A 25,225-nucleotide genomic window follows, 5' to 3' on the forward strand; every position below is an offset into this window, starting at 1 on the left:
GAGCATTTATTAAAAAGTAGCAAAATATTGTAATCAGTCAATATTTATTATTCGGCAGTGAATTATCTAACACTGAGACAGATATTTTTTATCTCTTTATGTGATATTGCCATTTATACGAGTGTTGGGATGCTATGCCTTTCATTCAGAGTAGCACCCTATCACATTGATTTGTATATACAGTATATATTTTATTTATTAACATCTGATATTAGTTCTAATAATATGGTCATGCTAGTGCTTCTACTAGTGTCCCTGTTAGGGTATTTGAGGAAGTATATTAGTTGAAATGCCTTCTGTAATTATGTCATAGGAAAATAGCAAAGGCATTTGAAGATGTTATTCCTCTGAGTGTTGAAGAACTTTCCCAGCATCAATTTGTAACTCAGTGCACACTGAAGCAATTTTCTCAATCAAAATAATTTTTCATGCACAGCAAGACCAGGCAGACCGAATTTGACCACAACATCAGAAGACTAGTATATTAAACTAAAATCACTAAGGAAAGGAACATCATCTACATCTGCAATTGAAGCAAAAGCACAGTCTAAATATGACTGAAAAAGTACATTCTTCTTGAGATAGTAGCAGTCTCTAAGCTTCTTCTTTTTTCAAAAGACTATGTTTAGCATGTGCCAAATATTACAGAATTTCACAGTGGAGGGCTGGAGAAAAAGTACTTTTTGCTGCCAAAATTTTGTTTGCAGTCCCAGAGTTAAGAGGAAGTGCGGGATGTTTTGGCGATTCTGGAGTTGGTGACATGCACAAAACCAGCTATACTTTGAACTAAGAATATTAAAGTTGTGTGAAAGATAAATTGTTTTCCAGCAGGACAACAAACCTAAACACAAATCAAGGCTGTGCCAGTTGTATCTAAGCTCCAAGGAGTGCTAATTTACGCGGCCTTTTGTCCAACAATCGCCAGAGCTCTACATTTTAAATGGGAAAATGTGACATCTCTAGACATTCTCCAGTATGTTCCAAAGGAGTGCTCCAAAGGAGTGCTGGAATAATGTGGATTGTAAAATTTGGTACAAATTTGTAGAATCAAAGCCAGACTGAGTTATTAAGCCAGAGCAGTCATTAAGGCAAATAGACTAGAGGTCACATCAAATTGCTCTATGTTATTCCTTTTTTATATTTGAAATAAATATGTCCATTGGTAAAAAAAGCAAAAATCTTCAGGTTCCACTTGCTATTGTTCTTGCTAACCCAAAGTGCAAACTATAGCTGTGAAAAAGCCAGGAACATCACTGATATATGAAAGTGCACTGCTTCTGTCACAAGATGCAACGGTATGTGTGTTCCAAGATGGTGGCGCCCTGAATAAAGTTGCAGCGCTTTACCAAATGGCTACTATAATAGGTTTAGTTAGAGCTTTAAAGAGAGGTGCAGGAGCAAAACAATAGCATGGTCTGTAGTAACACTGCTACTGTAGTTTTACCTAGCGGTTAAATCTCCCTTTAATTCTAGGATTTTCAGTTCCCAATCAAACACTGAAAAACATGGAAATTATGAAATGACCCCCCCCCCCCCATCCCAGATCATTGTATGATAAGTATATTAATTAATTATTCATTTTGGCATTTTCATACTTTTTAATATTTGTTTGAGAACTTAACAAACAATGCGGCGCTACATACCATTAATACAATAACCATTATCAGCATTTTAACAAATAATGATAATTCATAGATTGATTGTCCTAGTTTATTCAGCAGTTGCAATAACAGCAGTTTTACATTGTATGTCTGTGAAATGCTGTTATAAAATAGTTGGCTATCTATCAGGCAGGGAAAGTACTAATTATCCTATTGAACTAGTGTCTTTTGTTTTATTGGCAGTATATGTTGAATATTTCCTTTTTTCATCACTTTTTTGGCAAACTAATGGATTCGTTTTCAGTACAGAAGGAGAGAGTTTTAGTAATTTAGAATCAGTTTATTGCCTGATTTAAATGCTGTTATTTTGTGTGTGCGAAGGAGATGAGTTTAAAGAGCCATAAAATCCTACACCTCGTGATAGGAAGCTGTGTACAGAGAGCAGCTGATAGACAGAAAAGCATTCTGTTTAAATTACAGACCCAAATGTTAACTGCCATTAACAGTGTTTAAACACATTTCAGAGTCATATGTGGGCAGAGGCTCACACACACTGAGGCAGCATTAGCCTTTATTTTAGTTAGAAAAAGAATCTTTTTACCTGAGATTATATCTATCTATCTATCTATCTATCTATCTGAATATCCATCAGTCTATCTGTCTGTCTGCATATGTATGTGTCTATATATCTAAATATCTACTGCATATGAAAGATTATCAGAAAAAATAATACATAAAGTGTGATTAATAAACTAGAACTTAAAGGGACATGAAAACCCATATTTTTTCTTGCATGATTCAGATAGAGAATACACTTTTTAACAACTTTCTAATTTACTTCTATTATCTAATTTGTTTAATTTTCTTGGTATCATTTGTTGAAGGAGCAGCAATGCACTACTGGTTTCTAACTGAACTCATGGATGAGCCAATCACAAGCAAATTAAATAATAGAAGAAAATTGGAAAGTTGTTTAAAATTGTATTTTCTATCTGAATCATAAAAGAAACATTTTGGGTTTAATGTCCCTTTAAAGGGACAGTAAAGTCAATATTAAACATTCATGAGTCAGATAAAGCATGCTCGCTTAAAATTACTCTTTAACAAAGGATTGCAAAATTACTCAGCAAAATGATCATGTTCTATCCTATCTATGTATCTTTAATTGTGACTTTACTGTTCTTTTAAAGCAATTTGGTTTTGTTTATATTCATAATCACATATGGTACTAGTTGAACGGCTTGCTATTAGAGTAATAATGGAATTTGTTTAAATAGATCCTGCTTTTGTTAATAAAATGCAAATAATTTTGCAGTTCAGAAGCACACCCTTTGAAATACATTTTGAATGTGTCTGTTGCAATGTCCAATAAGGAACCCATATAAAAGAGCTTCTGCTCTAATTAAGCAATAACTGTTCAGCACGTAGGAGGGTCAGGGTTCCGAATGCCATGGAATGAATTCCAGCCTATAAGGGAGTTAAGGGAAAACTACAATCTCAGGTAAATAAATATTGTGTAATTAATCCTTTCATGGGGAATTACATTTTTAGTTCATTGTCCCTTTTAAGGAATATAAAGGTCAAATTGAATGGTCAAAAATGCTTCTAGTAAAAGTTATTACTGGTTTTCAGAGACATACACAAATATGCTGTGAGTGCCTAAACCTTTTCATAAAGTCATCAGTGGCCTATATGACACAAATTAAATCTTCAATGATGCAATGCACAGCACTGCCAGCTCTCTGACCAAGCATGGTATTTGTATCATGATCCTCACGCCACACATTAAATTTGCGTATGCTGCTGTACTGTGATAAATTTTACTAGAAGCAATTTTTCTAATGGAAGTATATTCCAAAAATGCTGCTATGCAATCATGCAAATTCATTCATGCAAATGTCACTGTTGACCACTCCGTCCCTTTAAGTGTGTATGTTTTCTCCAAATTGTAAGCTGTTTCTGTTTTGACTTCCAGTAACCGTTTGAAATGTTTTAGCTGTTCTTTATAAAATTGTAATATCATACAGCGTACCTTGGTAAAAGAATACATTCCTTTATCAGGCATTGGACTGAAGCAGATGTTGAATCCTTCCTGCTTCAGGACTCTCTCAAGCATATAATGGAAGCATTCCAAACTGTTACACTCTTACACCTGAGCCAATGTTGTAACAGATGATCCTTGTCATGTGTTTGGTACAACAAATGCAGTATCTGACGGTGAAAATATTTACATTTAACTAGAACACTTCCTTTTCTAACAACACAATGTTCTAAAGAAAATTCTTTTGAATATACCACTGGTATTAAAGGACCACTAAATACAGTAGAAATGCATACTTATCAAGTGCATAATGACAAGACAATGCAATAACACTTACTCTGAATTTTTTTACTGGCAAATGTATTTTTTTTCTAATTGTATCATGTGATAGACATCAGCCAATCACAAACTAGTCTATGTATACCCTGTGAGCTTGTGCACATGCTCAGTAGGAGCTGGTGCCTCAAAAAGTGTGAACAATAAAAGAGAGTGCATAATTTGATAATGGAAGTAAATTGGAAAACATCTTAAAATTGTGTGCTCTTTCTGAATCATGAAAGTTTAATTTTGACTTAAAGAGACAGTATACACCAATTTTCATATAACTGCATGTAATAGACACTGCTATAAAGAATAAGATGCACAGATACTGATATAAAAATTCAGTTTAAAAACTTACTTAGAAGCTCTCAGTTTAGCTCTGTTGAAAAGGTAGCTGGAAAGCCCACTGCAAATGGGAAATAAGACAATCCCCCCTCCCCCTTCTTTTGCATATGAAAAGACCCTTTACACAAACAGGAGCAAGCTGGAGAAGGTAGCTGACGGCAGTGACGTGCAGTGAGGTCAGAGGCAGGTGAGGCACTGGCTAGGATATGCCTTCATTCTTTAGATATCCTTTGTTGAAGAAATAGCAATGTACATGGGTGAGCCAATCACATGAGGTATCTATTGTGCAGCCACCTATCAGCAGCTACTGAGCATATTTAGATATGATTTTCATCAAAGGATATCAAGAGAATGAAGGAAAGTAGTAATAACGGGTGGGAGAGACAGGGAGAGAGAGATAGACAGAGAGACAGAGGGGGAGAGAGAGACAAAGAGACAGAAGAGAGAGAGAGAGACAAAGAGAGACAGAGGGTAGAGAGACAGACAAAGAGACCATGGGGGAGAATGAGACACATAAGGATAGAGACAGAGGGGGTTGGAGAGACAGGGAGAGAGAGATGGATAGAGAGAGAGAGAGAGAGAGAGAGACAGAAAAAGAGAGAGAGAAGAGAGAGAGACACAGAGGGGGAGAGAGAAAGATACACAGAGGAGAGAGAGACAGAGGGGGAGGGAGAAAGGGAGAGACAGAGGGGGAGGGAGAAAGGGAGATACAGAGGGGGAGGGAGAGAGAGACAGAGGAGAGAGAGAGACAGAGGAGAGAGACAGAGGAGAGAGACAGAGGAGAGAGAGACAGAGGGGAGAGAGAGAGAGACAGAGGGGAGAGAGAGAGAGAGAGAGAGAGAGAGAGACAGAGGAGAGAGAGAGACAGAGGGGGGAGAGAGAGACAGAGAGGAGAGAGAGGGGGAGAGAGAGAGAGGGATAGGGATAGAGAGACAGAGGGGAGAGAGAGAGACAGGGGGGAGAGATAGAGAGAGAGAAAGACAGAGGGGGAGAGATAGAGAGACAGGGGGAGAGAGAGAGAGACAGGGAGAGAGAGAGAGAGAGAGAGAGAGAGAGACAGGGGGGAGAGAGAAGGGAGAGAGAGAGAGACAGGGGGAGAGAGAGAGGGACAGAGGGGAGAGAGGGGGAGAGGGAGAAAGAGAGGGACAGAGGGGAGAGAGAGAGACAGAGGGGAGAAAGAGAGAGAGAGAGAAGAGAGAGACAGAGGGGAGAGAGAGACAGAGGGGGGGAGAGAGAAAAAGAGACACAGAGGGGAGAGAGAGAGACAGACAGAGGGGAGAGAGAGAGAAAGAGGGGGAGGGAGAAAGGGAGAGAAGGAGGGGGAGGGAGAAAGGGAGAGACAGGGGGAGGGAGAAAGGGAGAGACAGGGGGAGGGAGAAAGAGAGAGACAGAGGGAGAGAAAGAGAGAGAGACAGATGGGAGAAAGAGACAGAAGGGGATGGAGAAAGGGAGAGACAGAAGGGAGAGAGAGAGGGGAGAGAGAGAGACAGATGGGGGAGAGAGACAGAGGGGGATGGAGAAAGGGAGAGACAGAAGGGAGAGAGAGAGAGGGGAGAGATAGAGAGAGAGAGGGGAGAGAGAGAGAGAGAGAGAGAGAGGGGGGGGGGGGGGGGAGAGAGAGAGAGAGAGAGAGGAGAGAGAGAGACAGAGGGGGAGGGATAAAGAGACAGAGGGGGAGGGATAGAGAGACAGAGGGGGAGAGAGAGACAGAGGAGAGAGAGAGGGGAGAGAGAGAGACAGATGGGAGAGAGAGAGAGACAGAGGGGGATGGAGAAAGGGAGAGACAGAAGGGAGAGAGAGAGGGGGGAGAGAGAGACAGAGGGGGATGGAGAAAGGGAGAGACAGAAGGGAGAGAGAGAGAGAGAGAGAGAGAGAGGAGAGAGAGACAGAGGAGGAGGGATAGAGAGACAGAGGGGGAGAGAGAGATGCGGTGAGAGAGAGAGAGACAGAGGGGGAGGGATAGAGAGACAGAGGGGGAGGGATAGAGAGACAGAGGGGAAGGGATAGAGAGACAGAGGGGAGAGAGAGAGAAGAGAGGGGTAGAGGGAGAAAGAGAGACACAGAGGGGAGAGAGAGACAGACAGACAGAGGGGGAGAGAGAGAGAGAGAGAGACAGAGGGGAGAGAGAGAAGAGAGGGGGAGAGAGAGAGAGAGAGAGACAGAGGGGAGAGAGAGAAGAGAGAGGGGAGAGAGAGACAGAGGGGGAGAGAGAGACAGAGGGGGAGAGAGAGACAGAGGGGGAGAGAGAGAAAGAGAGAGACAGAGGGGAGAGAGAGAAGAGAGAGACAGTGGGGAGAGAGAGACAGAGGGGAGAGAGACAGAGGGGGAGAGAGAGAAAGAGAGACACAGAGGGGAGAGAGAGACAGACAGAGGGGAGAGAGACAGAGGGGGAGGGAGAAAGGGAGAGACAGAGGGGGAGGGAGAAAGGGAGAGACAGAGGGGGAGGGAGAAAGGGAGAGACAGAGGAGGCAAGAAAAAAAAAAAGTTGAAAAAAAAAAGTTGAGAAAATAAAATTACACCAGCACCAGTACAGTACCATAGTGTAACTTACTCTCTCTAGGTTGTCATTGTAGACCTGTAGGCTGCCTGGCTCACAAACAGGGCAATAAAATACTTTACTTACCGTTATCCAGGGCAGGTCCATCTCAGCACTGTCAGGCTCAGCACTCAGCTCTTCTGTCTTCTCTGGTCTCTTCTCTCTTCTTGTCCTTGATTCCCGCCAGTCCTACTGGAGCACGCCTCCAATAGCAGTGAGCTCTGAGCCTCTGACACCCACGTCACACTCAGGCAGCTGCTTAGAGAGCAGCCTCTAATAGGATCTGTATGGGCTGCAAAGAGACTTAAGTGCCACTGGGTGGCGCAGTCTCTAGCAGCACTTAGACATGGAGCAGTGAGCTGAGCTCTGACATCACACTCCGGCAGCTGCTTAGAGAGCAGCCTCTATAAGATACGGTATGGGCTGCAGACAGAGACTTAAGTGCCACTGGGTGGCACATTCTCTAGCTGGCGGGTGGCAGGCGGCAGAGGTGGGGGGGGGGAGGGGGGTACCTTGGTTACCTAAAAAAAATTTATATATAAAAATAAAAAATATATATATTTTTTATTTTTAACATTATAAATAAAGTGAGTGTAATTACACACATAGGACAGGGGAGGCGCTGCCTCCCCTGCCTCCTATGACAGCACGTCACTGGCTGACGGTATTCTCATAAAACTTTGGAGCTTGTTAGGAGTCTGAAATTTAGAGCAATGTTATTTAAAAATAAGCAAAACTATACATTTTAAAAAAAACAAAAAAACTTTATGGGCTATGTAAATAGATCATCTACAAAACCTTTATGCAAGCAAAAAATGAGTGCATAATGTCCTTTTAAGTGCCCCTTTAAGTGTATTTTCAACACTGAAACTGTAATCTAAATATTAAGTCACGTTTTGTTTTTCTCTTTGTTTTTGTTATTGTCTCTGTGACAAAACAAGTTAAAGGTTATATGAAACCCAATATCTTTCTTTCATTACTCACATAGTGTAATGCTTGTGGGATATTTCACTATCAGACCAAACTTGGCCAGTAGTCTTCTTATCCCGGCGTCAAGCTGGAATATAGGGAATATCCCAGAGCAGAGAAAGTTTGCAAAATGAGGTAAGCGGTACTCATAATAGGCAGCTAGTCTTTGGCAGCAACAGGTAGGGAATCCAGCGGTATGGCAGTTTAAGGGTAAACCAATAGAGGGACCGGAAAAAGGCAGGAATTGGCAACAAAGGGAAACCGATAATTACAGTTCAGGAATAAACCAATAGAATGGTCAGGCAGGAAGAGTTCGTTAACAGTATAGCAATCCAATGGTTCAAGGGTTAAACAGGCAGAGTGGTCAGACAGGCAGAGTTCAGCAACTGTATGGCAACCCATTATTTTAGGGTTAAGCAAGCAGAGTAGTCAGACAGGCAGAGTTCAATAACAGTATGGCAATCCGGTACTTTAGGGGTTAAGCAAGCAGAGTAGTCAGACAGGCAGAGTTCAATAACAGTATGGCAATCCGGTACTTTAGGGGTTAAGCAAGCAGAGTAGTCAGACAGGCAGAGTTCAATAACAGTATGGCAATCCGGTACTTTAGGGGTTAAGCAAGCAGAGTAGTCAGACAGGCAGAGTTCAATAACAGTATGGCAATCCGGTACTTTAGGGGTTAAGCAAGCAGAGTAGTCAGACAGGCAGAGTTCAATAACAGTATGGCAATCCGGTACTTTAGGTGTTAAGCAAGCAGAGTAGTCAGACAGGCAGTGTTCAATAACAGTATGGCAATCCGGTACTTTAGGGGTTAAGCAAGCAGAGTAGTCAGACAGGCAGAGTTCAATAACGTTATGGCAATCCAGTACCTTAGGGGTTAAGCAAGCAGAGTAGTCAGACAGGCAGAGTTAAATAACGTTATGGCAATCCAGAATACAGTAACAATCACACCCAGGAGCACACTAAGTAAAGCCTATACTTGGGCAGCGATAGGTAGAAAGTGAGCAACTTACATAGGCGCAGGATTCGTGCCACAGGAGATCCTGACCAGCTTCAGAACGAAAGGAGCGTTCGGCGATGATGTCACTGCACACGCACACAGGAGCCGACTCTACCCTAGGCAACAAACAGAACAGCAGGCGCCGCGTCCCTAGCAACAGCTAGAGCGGCGCGGCGTGACATAGAGCATATAATTTTAAACAACTTTTCAATGTACTTCTATTTTCAAATTTGCTTTGTACTCTTGGTATCCTTTTTAGAAAATCATACCTAGGTAGGCTTAGAAGCTGGGAGCACTGGGAGCTAGCTTCTGATTGGTGGCTGCACATATATGCCTCATGTCATTGGCTTACAAATGCGTTCATCTAGCTTTCAGCAGTTCATTGCTGCTTTTTCAATAAATTATACAGAGACAATTAAGCACTATTGGAAAGTTGTTTTAAAAAAAAAATCTACGTTCTATTTAAATCATAAAAGAAAAAAAATGGGTTTCATGTCCATTCATGTTTTTCTTTATTAAAAGAAAAAAATAAATCAAAATATTTATGTTTATTTTATTTTTGTATTTTTTTTTTTTTTTTAATAATAGATGTTCATGGTCTAAATAAACCATCTGTTTACTATGCTTTTGGAGACTCCCAATAGAACTGTAGGAGTTGTCCCTAACAGCCAGTGGTGCATACGTGAGTTTTATGCACTAATTTGCATTTCTTGTTTGATGTTCAGGACTTGTGAATAAATACCAAACCTAATTTTAATAGGCTATAGAAAAGAAGCCATGTGCCTCAAATGTAAAAAGTAATCATATGATAAAACATGTTTATAGTATAAAAAAATATTGCTGAATATTGTTCTTTAATTGCTTGCTCTATATTCAACACAATCTTCCAAGTTACTTCTGTTATCAAATGTACTTTTTCTCTGGTTGAAGAGTATATTTAAATATGCTAAGGAGCGTGCACATATATTGAGCACTCTATGGCAGCAGTATTAAGAGCACCGCTTCTTAAAGGGACAGTCAACCCAAAAATTACTTTAACTTATTTAGATTAGTTAAATAATGATCTTTACAGTAAACTGTAGCCAAATTTTCATCTAAATAAACTTTGGCAGAAAATACACTTACTGATCTCATCTGGCCTTTTTGAAATGGCCGCCTGACCCCTCCTCCTCTGACGTCTCCCAAAAGCTTGTACTAACAGGATCCTGTCCTTTCTTCTCGTCCCTGCGCGCTCCTGCAATTTCAGCTCTCTAGCAGCTGTTCATACCCGGCACTCACTACCTCTCATCCATGCTGTGCGCTGTGTATTACAGAGAATGAGAGGCAGTGAGTGCCGGGCAGGCGGCGATGTGATGGTCTGTGCCCCAGATTATAATAGAGAAATAATATCCAACCAGGAGCTGACTGGGCACTAGAATAAAACAGACCTTACCAAGCAATTGTTATTATATTTTATGTTTTTTAGCAGATACCTAAATCCACATTCAACTTTATCTCAATTGATGTGGCTTGTGCCCCTGATTTTACAGCTGCGGTCCGTTACAGAAATACACCCTCCCTGCATTTGAGTGTCTGATGACCCCTTATAACCTGATTGCTCCCCAAAAAAGTAGGCACTTAGGTAGAAATAAATTTGCGCCCTTGCAGGTCTTAGAACATTTATCTAATGCGAGTGTGATCGCACAGTACTGGGACACCGGGCGCAAATTTATTTCTGCCTAAGTGCCTATTTTTTGGGGGAGCAATCAGGTTATAAGGGGTCATCAGACCCAGTGGCACATTGTCTTGTGTTTATCACTACACATGAGCTCAGCACACGCTACCTTGCCCACTGTCCTTTGTACCAGAGCCTGTCACAACACATGGACGCAGCACCCCTTCACCTTGCCCACTGGCTGTGCATGCACACACCACCTTACACACTGTCCTGTGCACCACGGTGTTTCACTACACATCACCCCTTTACCTTGTCCCACTGCAGCCACTGCCACACAGCCGCATCGAGCTTGTGCCCCTGATTTTACAGCTGCGGTCCGTTACAGAAATACACCCTCCCTGCATTTGAGTATCTGATGACCCCTTATAACCTGATTGCTCCCACCTTGGCACAAGAGGTGGTGTGATCTTACTCGCCTCCCAGACGCTGCTCCTGTTTCATCTAAAGGTTTGTGCCAGCTATGAACACACTGACAGCTTTGCACATGTGTATACAGACCTACACAAACTATAGTCATCTCTCAGCTTCCGTTTACATGGGATGTCCCTGCACACCGGTTGGTGTTTGTGGTGCTCTTAGCAAACGTTTTAGGTCCTAAAAAGATTTCTTAGAAACCAGTGAGTGTAATTTCATCTTCACTGTGATCAAACTCAACCAGCGGAGAGCAACAAATGTAACGTCTACTGTAAGAGCAAGCTGCAGATTTATCACATAACGTATTGTCCCGGACACACAGTATACAGGCTGTATATACAAGTATCCAGAGAATAAGTATTACTTAAATACCCAAACCTACATTATCTGAAGTACAAACAGCTGATCATGAGCGGGACCGCGCAGTCCTCCCATACAGAGCACCTTACCTCACGCTGGAATGTTATCAGTCTGCACCAGCCAATACCAAGGACGGCATGATTGGTTACCATAGCACAGGGTAAACAAACATAGAACCCAGAACAATGTGCTGAGAGAGAGAGCGCGATCACGGTCGTGATCATACATAAAAAGCAAAAATAACTACTATATAATAACATACTGTAGTGAACAATATGATAAAAATTAATCAAAGTGTGAATATATACACAGTGCATCTGATTTAGCTTATTACACAATCAAAAGTGTGCTCTGACTATAGCGGACCAATCTATACCCCCTGGTATCAATGTGACCGCTGTCAGAACAAACCTTAAAAGAGCTAATCCCACCGCCCTGGGTAAATTGGGAAACTAAACCCCCCTTCATATCTCATGGAATTGGTAGAAACTTAGATTTAAGCTTTAGAACATAGAAGATTCCTGCAGTCCTTTCATTTCTTGTAGCAGCAAGCATAATCTATAGTAGTATTCAATCCCCTCAGGGAGACCGTGTCCAGATCAAAAATCCGTCCTGCCTCCAAACATTATATATATACATACAGGGCCGAACATCTCCTCTAGTCTACAAATATATTTTTATTTTATTTTTCTTATTTTTAACTTTTTTCCTCTGGACTAGAAACATTCCTCCCCTGGGGCGCGATCCGATATACGGCGTAGTTTGCGGCGCAAGCGAGCCACGGCGCCCGCAGTTTCAGCTCGCATCTCGAGCTATCCAATATACGGCACCGTCAGTTGCTAACGTGCCGTAAGTCGGATAAACCAGCGATGTCCAGAAATCTGCGCAAGTACAAATTTCTGGCGTCGCCAGTGACTTACGCCACGTTAGAAACTGCTGGCGCCTACAAAACCTGACTAAAGTATGAAATCTCCCGTACTGTCTAACACGCCTCCCTAACATAGCCCGACACGTCTAACCCTCTATCCGCTATCCCCCCTCACTATCCTAACAATAAAAAAAGTTATTAACCCCTAAACCGCCGCTCCCGGACCACGCCGCTACCTAATAAAGTTATTAAGCCCTAAACCGCCTCTCCCGGACCCCGCGGCCATCTATATTAAATTATTTAACCCCTAAAATACTAAACTATCCCTACCACTAAACCTAAGTCTAACCCTACAAATAGCCCTGAAAAGGGCTTTTTGCGTGGCATTACCCCAAAGTAAACTGCTCTTTTTCCAGCACTTTTTGCCGGCCACCTATAATAAATGTATTAACCCCTAATCTAATCCCCCTACACCGCCGCCAGCTATATTAACTATATTAACTATATTAACTAATTATATTAGGGTTAATATAGTTAATATCGTTATTATATTATTTATATATTAAGTATAATAACCCTATCTAACTCTAACATCCCTAACTAAACTCTTATTAAGATAAATCTAATATTAATATTATTAATTAAAATATTCCTATTTAAATCTAAATACTTACCTATAAAATAAACCCTAAGATAGCTACAATGTAATTAATAATTACATTGTAGCTATTTTAGGGTTTATATTTATTTTACAGGTAACTTCGTATTTATTTTAACTAGGTACAATAGCTATTAAATAGTTAATAAATATTTAATAGCTACCTAGTTAAAATAATTACCCAATTACCTGTAAAATAAATCCTAACCTAAGTTAAAAATACACCTACACTATCAATAAATTAAACTACAAATATCTAAACTAAAATACAATTAAATAAACTAAACTAAATTACAAAAACAAACAAACACTAAATTACAAAAAATAAAAAAAAAGATTACAAGATTTTTAAGCTAATTACACCTATTCTAAGCGATGTCTTTATCCAAGCGGCAAGAAAGAAGATTGAAGATGCCGCTTGATGGAAGATGCTGTCGGATGGAAGAAGACTTTGCTGCCACTTGGATAAAGACATCGCCGGGATGAAGACTTCTTCTTTGCCGCTTGGATAAAGACATCGCCCGGATCGGATGAGGAGTTCGGCCCCGCTGGGTGAAGACAAGGTAGGGAGATCTTCAGGGGGGTAGTGTTAGGTTTATTTAAGGGGGGTTTGGGTTAGATTAGGGGTATGTGGGTGGTGGGTTGTAATGTTGGGGAGTGGTATTGTGCTTTTTTTTCAGGCAAAAGAGCAGTTTTCTTTGGGGCATGCCCCGCAAAAGGCCCTTTTAAGGGCTGGTAAGGTAAAAGAGCTTTGAACTTTTTTTCATTTAGAATAGGGTAGGGAATTTTTTTTATTTTGGGGGGCTTTATTATTTTATTAGGGGGCTTAGAATAGGTGTAATTAGCTTAAAAATCTTGTAATCTTTTTTTTATTTTTTTGTAATTTAGTGTTTGTTTTTTTATGTAATTTAGTTTAGTTTATTTAATTGTATTTTAGTTTAGATATTTGTAGTTTATTTAATTTATTGATAGTGTAGGTGTATTTGTAACTTAGGTTAGGATTTATTTTACAGGTAATTGGGTAATTATTTTAACTAGGTAGCTATTAAATAGTTAAGAACTATTTAATAGCTATTATACCTAGTTAAAATAATTAACAATTTACCTGTAAAATAAATATAAACCCTAACATAGCTACAATGTAATTATTAATTATATTGTAGCTATCTTAGGGTTTATTTTATAGGTAAGTATTTAGATTTAAATAGGAATATTTTAGTTTATAATATGAATTAGATTTATTTAATAAGAATTTAGTTAGGGGTGTTAGGGTTAGATAGAGTTAATATAGTTAATATAAATACTATAGTAACTATATTAACTATATTAACCCTAATATAATTATGGTTAATATAGTTAATATATATAATGTAATAACTATATTAACTATAATATACTTAGGGTTAATATAGATAATATAGCTGGCGGCGGGGTAGGTAGATTAAATTAGGGGTTAATAATTTTAATATAGATGGCGGCAGTGTAAGGGGCTTACATTAGGGGTTAATACTATTAATATAGGTGGCGATGGTGTAGGGAGGGCAGGTTATAGGGCAAAAGAGCTGTTTACTTTGGGGCAAAGCCCTGCAAAAGGCCCTTTTAAGGGCTGGTAATAGAGCTTATTACTTTAGGGATATTAGATTAGGGGTTAATAATATTAATATAGCTGGCGGCTGTATAGGGAGATTAGATTAGGGGTTAATAATTTTTATATAGGTGGCGGCGGTGTAAGGGGTCAGATTACAGGATAGATCAGGTAGATGGCGGCGGTGTAAGGGGTTCACATTAGGGGATAGATCAGTTAAATGGTGGCGGTTTTAGGGGCTCACAGTAGGGGGTTAGTTTATGTAGATGGCGACGGGGTCCGGGAGCGGCGGTTTAGGGGTTAAATACTTTATTAGGGATTGCGGCTGGGGATCGCGGTTGACAGGTAGATAGACATTGCGCATGCGTTAGGTGTTAGGTTTTATTTAGCAGATCGCGGTTGACAGGTAGATAGACATTGCGCATGCGTTAGGTGTTAGGTTTATTTAGCAGCTAGTTTAGGGAGTTACGGGGCTCCAATAGTCAGCGTAAGGCTTCTTACGGCTGCTTTTTGTGGCGAGGTCAAAATGGAGTTAGATTTCTCCATTTACGCCAAGTAAGTCCTTCCGCTGTATATTGGATACCAAACTGCGCTGGTTTGGTATACCTGCCTATGGCCCAAAAAACTACGGGCGACGGCAGAAATATACGCGCGTAACTTCTAGGTTACGCTGTATATAGAATACCAAACCAGCGCAAATATTGGCGTCGCCGGCTTTTGCGGGCGACGATTTTTATCGGATCGAGCCCCTGATTAATAACACACCCTTGTATATATTAGAAATATCAACCACTAACATTAGTTTACATTACATCCATTGACTATATTATCTATAGCATTATGATTAATGTTAAACATGGATGAATGCCATGTTTCTTAATTATTTATAGTTTGGATGGATTGAAGGGCATTTTCAAATATATCTGTAGCCCTGTAACTACGGGAATTTTAACTATAAAATTGAGATGATATAATGATAATGTGTCAAAACCTGTCATTTCTGTATGTATGCTACTAGACAACCAGTTAATTAAATTCAATTAAATTTGAAAGTGAATTGAGTTATTTTTTATTTATTTAAATACAAAGTATGTATGAAGGTGAACTACTAATATCTAATTGGTACAGTTGTTGAGTAACATACCATCAATCTTTTCGGCACAGAGAGGTTTACGTGAGGACTATAGGGTGCAGAATATGGAACCTCCTGAGTCAGTTGCTTCAGGCCTTTTGCCGCCTGACAGAATGTGTTTAATAATGTGGACGACACATATCACACGGGATTCCTCAAGGCAGAGAGAACATCTGTCTTTGAATCCAAGTGATAAAAGGAGGTTTGCCCAGAAGCATTTCATAAATACAATTGTGCCAGTGTTACAGATTTTCACTGTTGCAGTGCCAGATTGTCAGATGGAACAGATTGCCAGCTAATGAAGCCAATGTAACACATTTACGGGAATGCAAGAACACAAAATTAGATGGATTTGTTGGATGCCAGTCATTACAGTTTACTGGCTATTTATCAGCCAGATCTGACTCAAGAACCCACTGACGTCTGGTTGACAAACTGTAATAAACCTATTTACTCTAATGACCAATTAGTGACCAGTTCGTTTTGCCTCTTAATTTATACATATCTGATCAATCTCTGCCCCAACATCTCTTCTCTCACATATTTTTTGACCTCTTAAAGGGATATGAAACCCAAAAAATGTTTTTGTCATTCAGAGCATACTATTTAAAAAAAAAGTTTCTAATTTACTTCTATAATCCAATTTTCTTTGTTCCCATGATATTCTTTGTTGCAGAGATACCTAGGTAGGCATCTGGAGCACTGCAAGGCAGAAAATAGTGCTGCCATCTAGTGCTCTTGCAAGTGGATAACACTGTTGCAAAACAGCTGCCGTCTAGTGCTCCAGAAATGGTCAGACTCCTAAGCATACGCCTCTGCTTTCAACAAAAGATATCAAGAGAAATAAGAACATTTTATAATAGAAGTAAATTAGAAAGATGGTTAAAATTGGATGCTCTATCTGAATTAGTAAAGAAAAATTTTGGGTTTCGTATCCCTTTAAAATGTAATATTCCCTGAGAGTTGTATACCCACTGCATTTTTTATGTAACATGTCTCAATATTGATATGCTTTTCTTATTTGCAATTTAATGATTCTCAATCGAGTTGTGTAAAGGTTTATAATATCTTCATTACATTTAGGCAAATGCAGTGCATACATTGTACTTTAAAAGAATATTGTTAGATTCCTCTAATCAGACTATTCCTATTTTTTCCCTGCATACGCTATCTACCTGATTACTAATGCAAAGGGCTAATAAACACAGGTCAAAGGGACATACAAAGTTGAAAGTATGCAAGGACTGTACATTGCCTCTGGGAAGCACCCAGGAACTGATATGAGAGGTGCTTATGGTGCTTACTCTCTTGGGCACTAGCTTGATTGATAGGCAAGGCAGTGAATGGTATGTATCCACCAATCAGTACTGCTGTAACCTCTGAGACTGGCAGTGGATGCAATCACAACGTTTCAAATCTTGTAGTTAATAAAGGATTTTAAAACAACTCTAATCAGAACTATTGAGTCAATTTTAGCACCATGTGGTTGAGTTTCAAAAACACCACAATTTGAAATATCTCAAACTAACTACTTTCCAATGTTGTGTGTTTAATGATTGCTAGTCAGAAATATTATAGCATATTTAACCTAAAGGAATTCAATTTTTTTTAGTACAGTAGAAAAAAAGAAATACAGGTAGCCCTCAGTTTACGCCGGGGTTAGGTTCCAGAAGGAATGGTTGTAAATCGAAACCGTTGTAAATTGAAACCCAGTTTATAATGTAAGTCAATGGGAAGTGAGGGGGAGAGGTTCCAGGCCCCTCTCAAAATTGTCATAAGTAACATCTAATACATTATTTTTAAAGCTTTGACATGAAGACTTTAAATGCTAAACAGCATTATAAACCTAATAAAATAATCAGACAACACAGAATATGTAATTAAACTAAGTTAAATGAACAAAAACATTTGCTAAACAGCATTATAAACCTAATTAAATAAACACACAACACAGACTTCACTTGCATTTTTCTGCAAACAGTTCTTTCTATGCATTCCAATCTGGAATGATTTATAGACAGGAAGATCTTGTTCCTTTGAAATCTGCTCCATAGCTCAGGTCTGGTTAAACTGATTAATTTCAGCTTACTTGGCTTTGCTGCAACACAAGCGGATAGCTCCACCTACTGGCTATTTTAATAAATGCACTGCTTCTCAATGCTTTTCAATAGCAGTCGCATGACTGGAAAAAAAGGTTGTTATTCTGAAACGGTGTAAATTGAACCGTTGTAAAACGAGGGCCACCTTGTATACTCATATTTAAACATTTTACAGAATATAAGAGATATTAAACTCAAAATTGAATCCCTCAAAAATAAATAAATACATTAATGTAATTAGTAAAGCTGAAACTACTTTGTTATTTTTGGCTGCTTTCGCTGTAAAAACCCACTGGAAATTGTACTTGTTCTACACCCCCTATAGACACTTAGGGGCAGATTTATGAAGATGCGGGTGGACATGATCGGCTGTATCGGATCATGTCCGCCCGACATCGATAAATGCCAACAGCATACGCTGTCAGCATTTATCATTGCGCAAGCATTTTGTGTGAAATGCTTGTGCAATGCCGCCCCCTGCAGATTTACGTAGCAGGGGGTGTCAATCATCCAGATCGTATCCAATCGGGATGATTGCTGTTCGCCGCCTCAGAGATGGTGGACGAGTTAAGGAGCAGCAGTCTTAAAACCGCTGCTTCTTAACTTAAGTTTCCGGCGAGCCAGAAGGCACACGCGGAAACAGCTGCATTCGCAGCTACATAAATCGGCCCCTTAGGCTCAAATTTTGTAACCTAAGTATGATGTAAAAAGTTGCAAATTGCCTAAGCCAGCTGAGTGGCGATTGCTTAGAGCAGTGCACATACTCATTTACAGCTAACAGATCACAATCAAGACAAAGAATCTCATCAGGGTTTTAAACACTTTTAGAACTTTTATTTTGCACGTAGATCTTTTGCAATAGAGTACTTAAAGAGACATTATAGTACAAGAATGAAATGCTCTAACTCATTCGACTGCTGCTGCTGCTCAGGAACTTTGTAGGGGTTAAACACATAGCATTGAAGGGTCGCTGAAAGCATTAGACCAGTCTGAAAAATGTAAATGTATTCAATTAGTACCTGTTTATTGGTTTAAATATAAATAACACTGGCAAAATCATATACAAAAACGATACAATTATTTATTAAAATAGTATTTTGGGTTACATTCCTTAACATTACAAAACAGAAGCCATTCAAGTGTAATTTTTGCTTATTTTTGTCAGCATTTAAAATTTCATTGATTATGCCATGCACTCATAATTTCATTGATTCTGACATGATGCATGATGCAGTGCACCATTGGCTTAAAGGGACACTGTACCCAAAAAAATTCTTTTGTGATTCAGAATGAGCATGAAATTTTAAGGAACTTTATAATTTACTCCTATTATCAAATTTTCTTCATTCTCTTTGTATCTTTATTTGAAATGCAAGAATGTAAGTTTAGATGCCGGCCCATTTTTGGTGAACAACCTGGGTTGTCCTTGCTGATTGGTGGATAAATTCATCCACCAATAAAAAAGTGCTGCCCAGAGTACTGAAACCAAAAAAAGCTTAGATGCCTTCTTTTTCAAATAATGATAGCAAGAGAACGAAGAAAAATTGATAATAGGAGTAAATTAGAAAGTTGCTTAAAATTGCATGCTCTTTCTGAATTGCAAAAGAAAAAAAATTGGGTACAGTGTCCCTTTAAATACACTTACAGACCATGATAAAGATGTAACTGCATTTCATAAAATGCTGCAGACATGCATCAGTGTATTTGTATTGGTGTCGGACTATTCCACTGGTTGCGGTCTGTATGGTCTATCATGTGACACTTCACAAATGTGCTAATTCTGCAAAGTTTTACATGCAGCATGTTTCAAATGCCAGACTTTTATTACATTGGAAATAATAAGTAGAATTTCAAAGCCTATTATATATGCCTCTTGTCATGTGTAAGGGGATGTTTTTGTATTGCTCTCAGTAATGCATTGCTGCTTCTTCTACAAAGGATACCAAGAGAATGAAGCAAAACTGATAATGGAAGTAGATTGGAAAGTTGTTTTAAAATGTATGCTGTGTCTAAATCATGAAAGAAACAATGTGGGTTTCATGTCCTTTTAATATAAGAGCACATCTATGCTGTTGACAACATTGCTTTATAGCTAATCTATCCCTTAGTGGTACAGGACATGAAACCCTAAGATTTTTTTAAAAGTTTCATGTTTATTTCTATTATCAAATTTACTCTTTTGGCATCTTGTGTTGAAAAGCAGGTAGGTAGGTTCAGGAGCATGCACATGTCTGCAGCACTGTATGTCAGCAGTTTTGTAAGAATATTTTAACAATATTCTACATTTGCAAAATCATTAGATGGCAGCACTCTTTGTTAGTTCTCCAAGCACGTGCAAGCTTACAGTAGGTATGTTTATCAACAAAGAATACCATCAGACCTAACCTAACCCAATTGGAAAATGTTTTAAAAAGGCGTGCTTTGTCTGACTCACAAAAGGTACAATTGCAGGTTTGATGATGTCTTATAAATGTTTAAACCCATATTCAGCCTAATATATCGCTGATGTCATTATGCTAGGTATGTTGTACTTTAATGTCACTTGTTAAAACTTTTCTCATGAATAAAATAAGCATTAAAAATGAGTTCAGTTTTGAGACAAGCAATAGTGAAAAACAATATGAAGGAATTATGGTATTGAAATGTTTCTTTCTGCAATTTGCTAGAATATCATTTTGCAGTGGACGTATATAATAATGTGAATAGCATGTGTCACTTTTTATTTGGTTGCAGTACTGTACTTTGATAGCTGTCAGTAAAGCTCACTTACACTAAAGGGATACAAATATTCATGATTCAGACTGAATCCAATTTCCAATTCACCTATTATCAAATTGACTTTGTTTTTTTATTTGTTATCCTTTGTTTAAAAGCTTGTACGTTGGCTCAGGATCATGCCTGTATCTGGAGCAGTATATTGCAGCAGTTTTGCCAGAATATATTTAACAATAATATACATCTGCAAGAGCACTAGGTGGCAGCAGTGTTTGCAGCCATGTAGCGCTCCACACAAGTGCAACAAATTATACCAAGAGAATGAAGCAAGTAAGTTGGAAATCGTGTTCTCTGTCTAAATCATAAATGGGGTTTAGTAGTAGCTGTACACTGAACTTTAGTGAAAGCACACATTTATTGTCACTTTGTCACTTTGTCAGGTCATATAGTGGCAGCTTTAACATTTGTAAGTTTGTGCGATGAAAATGAATTCACAATCTATCACTCAGTGTGTAAGCAAACTCATTAGAAATGTAAAGACAGTTGAAAGTCGAGATACAATTTCATTAGTAAAGTTGTGTTTTATCTTGCTTGAAAGTAAATGTAATACTCTATCTCTTTGCATTAATTTGGTTTATGCATTTCTGAGCATCATCTCTTTTAATACAATTGCACCTCCTTGAATCTCAGCTGGAAGCAAGCGGAGGCAGGTGATCTAGCCAACTCTAATTACCGTATTCACTTCCTATCCTGGTGACTCAGCATTCTTTCCTGTGTACAATCACTGAGCACAGTTCTAAGTGTTGTATTTATGGTATTTATTTTTTTACAGAACCCCAGCTGAAAGGAATTGTCACAAGGTTATTCAGCCAGCAGGGCTTCTTCCTGCAGATGCACCCAGATGGCAGCATTGATGGGACAAAGGACGAAAACAGTGACTACAGTAAGGACAAAAAATCACCATTTGAATCCCATTTACAAATCAAATTTACTGCCTGATGATGTCCCTGATGCAGATTTGTCTACCCAAACCACTTCAGGAGCTCTAAAGTTGTTTATCACATTTAATGTGTTTGTTAGTAAATTTCCAAACATCCAGAAGTATTCATAACTCCAGGCTGTTTAATTATATATATTTATATATTTATACACACACTTTTTTTTAATTATTATTATTAATTTTTTTTTACAAATAAAATTATTCAAAGGTACCCTTTTTTCCTGCCAGTAAGTCACAGTCTTCTCTGCATGCATCTTTGGTTTGGTTTTTGTGTTCTAGTTTGCATGTATACGTTGTATTATAACATGTAAATATTGTTTAAATTAAAGTGATGATAATAAACTTTCCCCTTTGCTTAAACAGATATGGAATGTTAGTGCTATTTTAGTAGTTTAATTCATCAGTTGTAATGAAGATACGCTATAACTTACTTTTTGATGTAGCGCTGAAATTCAAATTCCCTGAGCTCTGCCGCCAACTTCAAAAGTAATATTTTAGTTGAGTTAACGTTTTGAAATATTCTCCAATCTGTGCTCTAGTGACAACAAAAGTGCTGTATGTTTAGGCAAAGGGGGAAGTTTACTGTCACTTAAAGGGATATGAAACCCAATTTCTTTTCTTTCATGATTCAGATAGAGCATGCAATTTTAAGCAACTTTTTCATTTACTCCATTTAACCACCAATCAGCAAGTGCTACTCAAGTTCTGAACCAAAAATGGCCTGGCTCCTAAGCTTACATTTCTGCTTTTTCAAATAAAGAAATCAAGAGAATGAAGAAAAAAAATATTAGGAGTAAATTAGAAAGTTGCTTAAAATTGCAAGCTCTATCTGAATTGTGAAATAGAAAAAAATTGGGTTTTATATCCCTTTAAATAAGATGTTGTATACGCTTGGTCCAATTCCCTCATCTAGATGTCCCATTTTACACATGCAAAAATACTATTATTCTTAAATCCAATTCTTTTCCAGTGCAAAGTAGTTTGGATAAATGGTTTTGTACCTGCAAACTTTAACCCCTTGTAGTATAAAAATGAAAAGCTTTATTTTGTCATATTTATTTTACTATGTTTTAACCTCTGCAAAGGGTTAAGTACATAGTCACAATAGTGCTTTCTGTGCAGGATATAGCTAGTGAGCAAATGAGAAACGGTCAAACATACTTATGCGCAAGTCACTGGATGTATTGTTATCTGGAGCTAAAATGGGGCTTAATATTTAACCTGTTTGAAGCACTTAAAGGGACACAACCCAAATTTTTTTTCTTTTGTGATTCAGATAGAGCATGCAATTTTAAGCAACTTTCTAAATTACTCCTATTAGCAAATGATCTTCATTCTCTTGGTATCTTTATTAGAAAAGCAAGAATGTGAGTTTAGATGCCGGCCCATTTTGGCGAACAACCTGGGTTGTTCTTGCTGATTGGTGGATAAATTCATCCACCAATAAACAAGTGCTGCTCAAGGTTCTGGACTTTCTTTTTCAAATAGAGATAGCAAGAGAATGAAGAAAAATTGATAATAGTAGTAAATTAGAAAATTGTTTAAAATTGCATGCTCTATCTGAATCACAAAATAAAAAATGTGGGTTCAGTGTCCCTTTAAATATATAGTAAAAAATGAAAATGATCTTTTTAAGAACATAGTTTACCACTTACATGTGTTTGCCTATAAGCTGCATATGTACTAACAAAAATAAAATAGCTACTTGGTATTGCTGCTCAAGTGATATATCCTGCACAGTCAAAACACGGCTACATATTCACATAAATGAGGAATCAATGATATTCTATGTAAAAATCATCCTTTTGTTAAGAAACAATTAAAATCCACTTACAGTTCAGTAGTGCATTGAACTGCATTGAATATTTAGCTGAGTATTTGACTGTGGAGGATGTATCACTCGAGCAGCAATACCAAGGGGTAAATTTACCATTTCTGCAGATGGACAGGTTCACAGGTAGGGAACCTGTCCACCTTCAATCGCCACTTGCAATGTTTCATCACACAGGTAAATTAATGCCGCCCCCTGCTCCGGCACAACCAATTGTGCTGGAGCAGGGAATGTCAATCAATCCAAACGAGCAAGTGTTGGGGTGATTGATCTCGCCTCTTCTGAAAGGAAAAAAGAAGCGAACCTGCTCCACATAGCCCAAAAAGCTGCAAATTCAGCTTAATACGTTTACCATGAAGTAGCTGCTTTATATCATTCACAATATTTTATTTTTGTTAGTACATATGTGGGGGGCATCTTTCTAACCCTTAGTGGATCTGACTTCTTTTAGTGTGGCTCCTGCCTATGTAGTTTATAGAAGTCTTGTTTTGTTTTCTCTTGCTTCTGAAATAGCTCTTTTTCTTTCTTGGTTTAGCACACCTTAAAAAAAAAAAAAAAAAAAAAAAAAAAAAAGGTTTAAATACACCTTTGGGAGTGCTATCACTGAGACCAAATAGTTACACAAAACAGGAGGTATTGGCGCACATCCACTTGCAAATAAAACATTTTTTTTGAATACAGCAAAAATCACCTATGTCTTTGTATTAAAATTGGGACCTTAGTCACACAATATGGCCGTATTGTACTTAGCCAGTCAACAACTTAAAGGGTGTCCCAATGTTGACTGGTCCTAACACAGTAATACTTTGTCTTTATGAGCTGGATCATTCCAGCTTCTATCTTTAAAATAGAATAAAACTCCTTGGCTTGATATGCAACTCTATTACACTGTCATTATCTAAGTCTAACCCTAACCCTAACCCCCCCTAACTTAAATATAATTTAAATAAATCTAAATAAAATTACTACAATTCACTAAATTATTCCTATTTAAAACTAAATACTTACCTATAAAATAAACCCTAAGATAGCTACAATATAATAATAATACTAAAACTAATACTAATAATTACATTGTATTTAGCTTAGGATTTATTTTTATTTTACAGGCAAGTTTGCATTTATTTTAACTAGGTACAATAGTTATTAAATAGTTATTAACTATTTAATAGCTACCTAGTTAAAATAAAGACAAATTTACCTGTAAAATAAATCCTAACCTAAGTTACAATTACACCTAACACTAAACTATAATTAAATTAATTACCTAAACTAAATACAATTAATTACAATTATAAAAAATTATCTAAAGTACGAACCCCCCCCACTAAATTACAGAAAATAATAAAATAATTACAAGAATTTTAAACTAATTACACCTAATCTAATCCCCCTAATAAAATAAAAAAGCCCCCCAAAATAATAAAAAGCCCTTCCCTACACTAAATTACAAATAGCCCTTAAAAGGGCCTTTTGCGGGGCATTGCCCGAAAGTAATCAGCTCCTATTACCTGTAAAAATAAAGTACAATACCCCCCAACATTAAAACCCACCACCCACACACCCAACACTACTCTAAAACCCACCCAATCCCCCCTTAATAAAACCTAACACTAACCCCTTGAAGATCACCCTACCTTGAGACATCTTCACCCAGCCGGGCCGAAGTCATTAACGAAGCCGGGAAGAAGAGGCCCTCCAGACGGGCAGAAGTCTTCATCCAGACGGCATCTTCTATCTTCATCCATCCAGCGTGGAGCATCCTCTTCAAACGAAGTCCAACTGAAGAATGAAGGTTCCTTTTAAATGACGTCATCCAAGATGGCGTCCCTTGAATTCCGATTGGCTGATAGAATTCTATCAGCCAATCGGAATTAAGGTAGAAAAAATCCTATTGGCTGATGCAATCAGCCAATAGGATTGAGCTGGCATTCTAGTGGCTGATTGGATCAGCCAATAGAATTTGAGCTCAATCCTATTGGCTTATTGCATCAGCCAATAGGATTTTTTTTACCTTAATTCTGATTGGCTGATAG

The 25,225-nt window shown here is 38.3% G+C and overlaps 1 protein-coding gene across 5 annotated transcripts in view; it reads left to right on the top strand.

Annotated features, from left to right (window-relative positions):
• Positions 1-25,225, top strand: part of FGF12 (fibroblast growth factor 12) — a 766,619-nt gene that overhangs the window by 493,206 nt on the left and 248,188 nt on the right. For all 5 annotated transcript variants that reach the window (XM_053710232.1, XM_053710233.1, XM_053710231.1 and 2 more), the window contains one exon: positions 21,191-21,301. In XM_053710232.1, coding sequence (XP_053566207.1) covers positions 21,191-21,301 — 111 coding nt within the window. The remainder of the gene's footprint in view (positions 1-21,190; positions 21,302-25,225) is intronic.

Source organism: Bombina bombina, chromosome 4 (genome assembly GCF_027579735.1).
Source record: "Bombina bombina isolate aBomBom1 chromosome 4, aBomBom1.pri, whole genome shotgun sequence".
Lineage (NCBI taxonomy): Eukaryota > Metazoa > Chordata > Amphibia > Anura > Bombinatoridae > Bombina > Bombina bombina.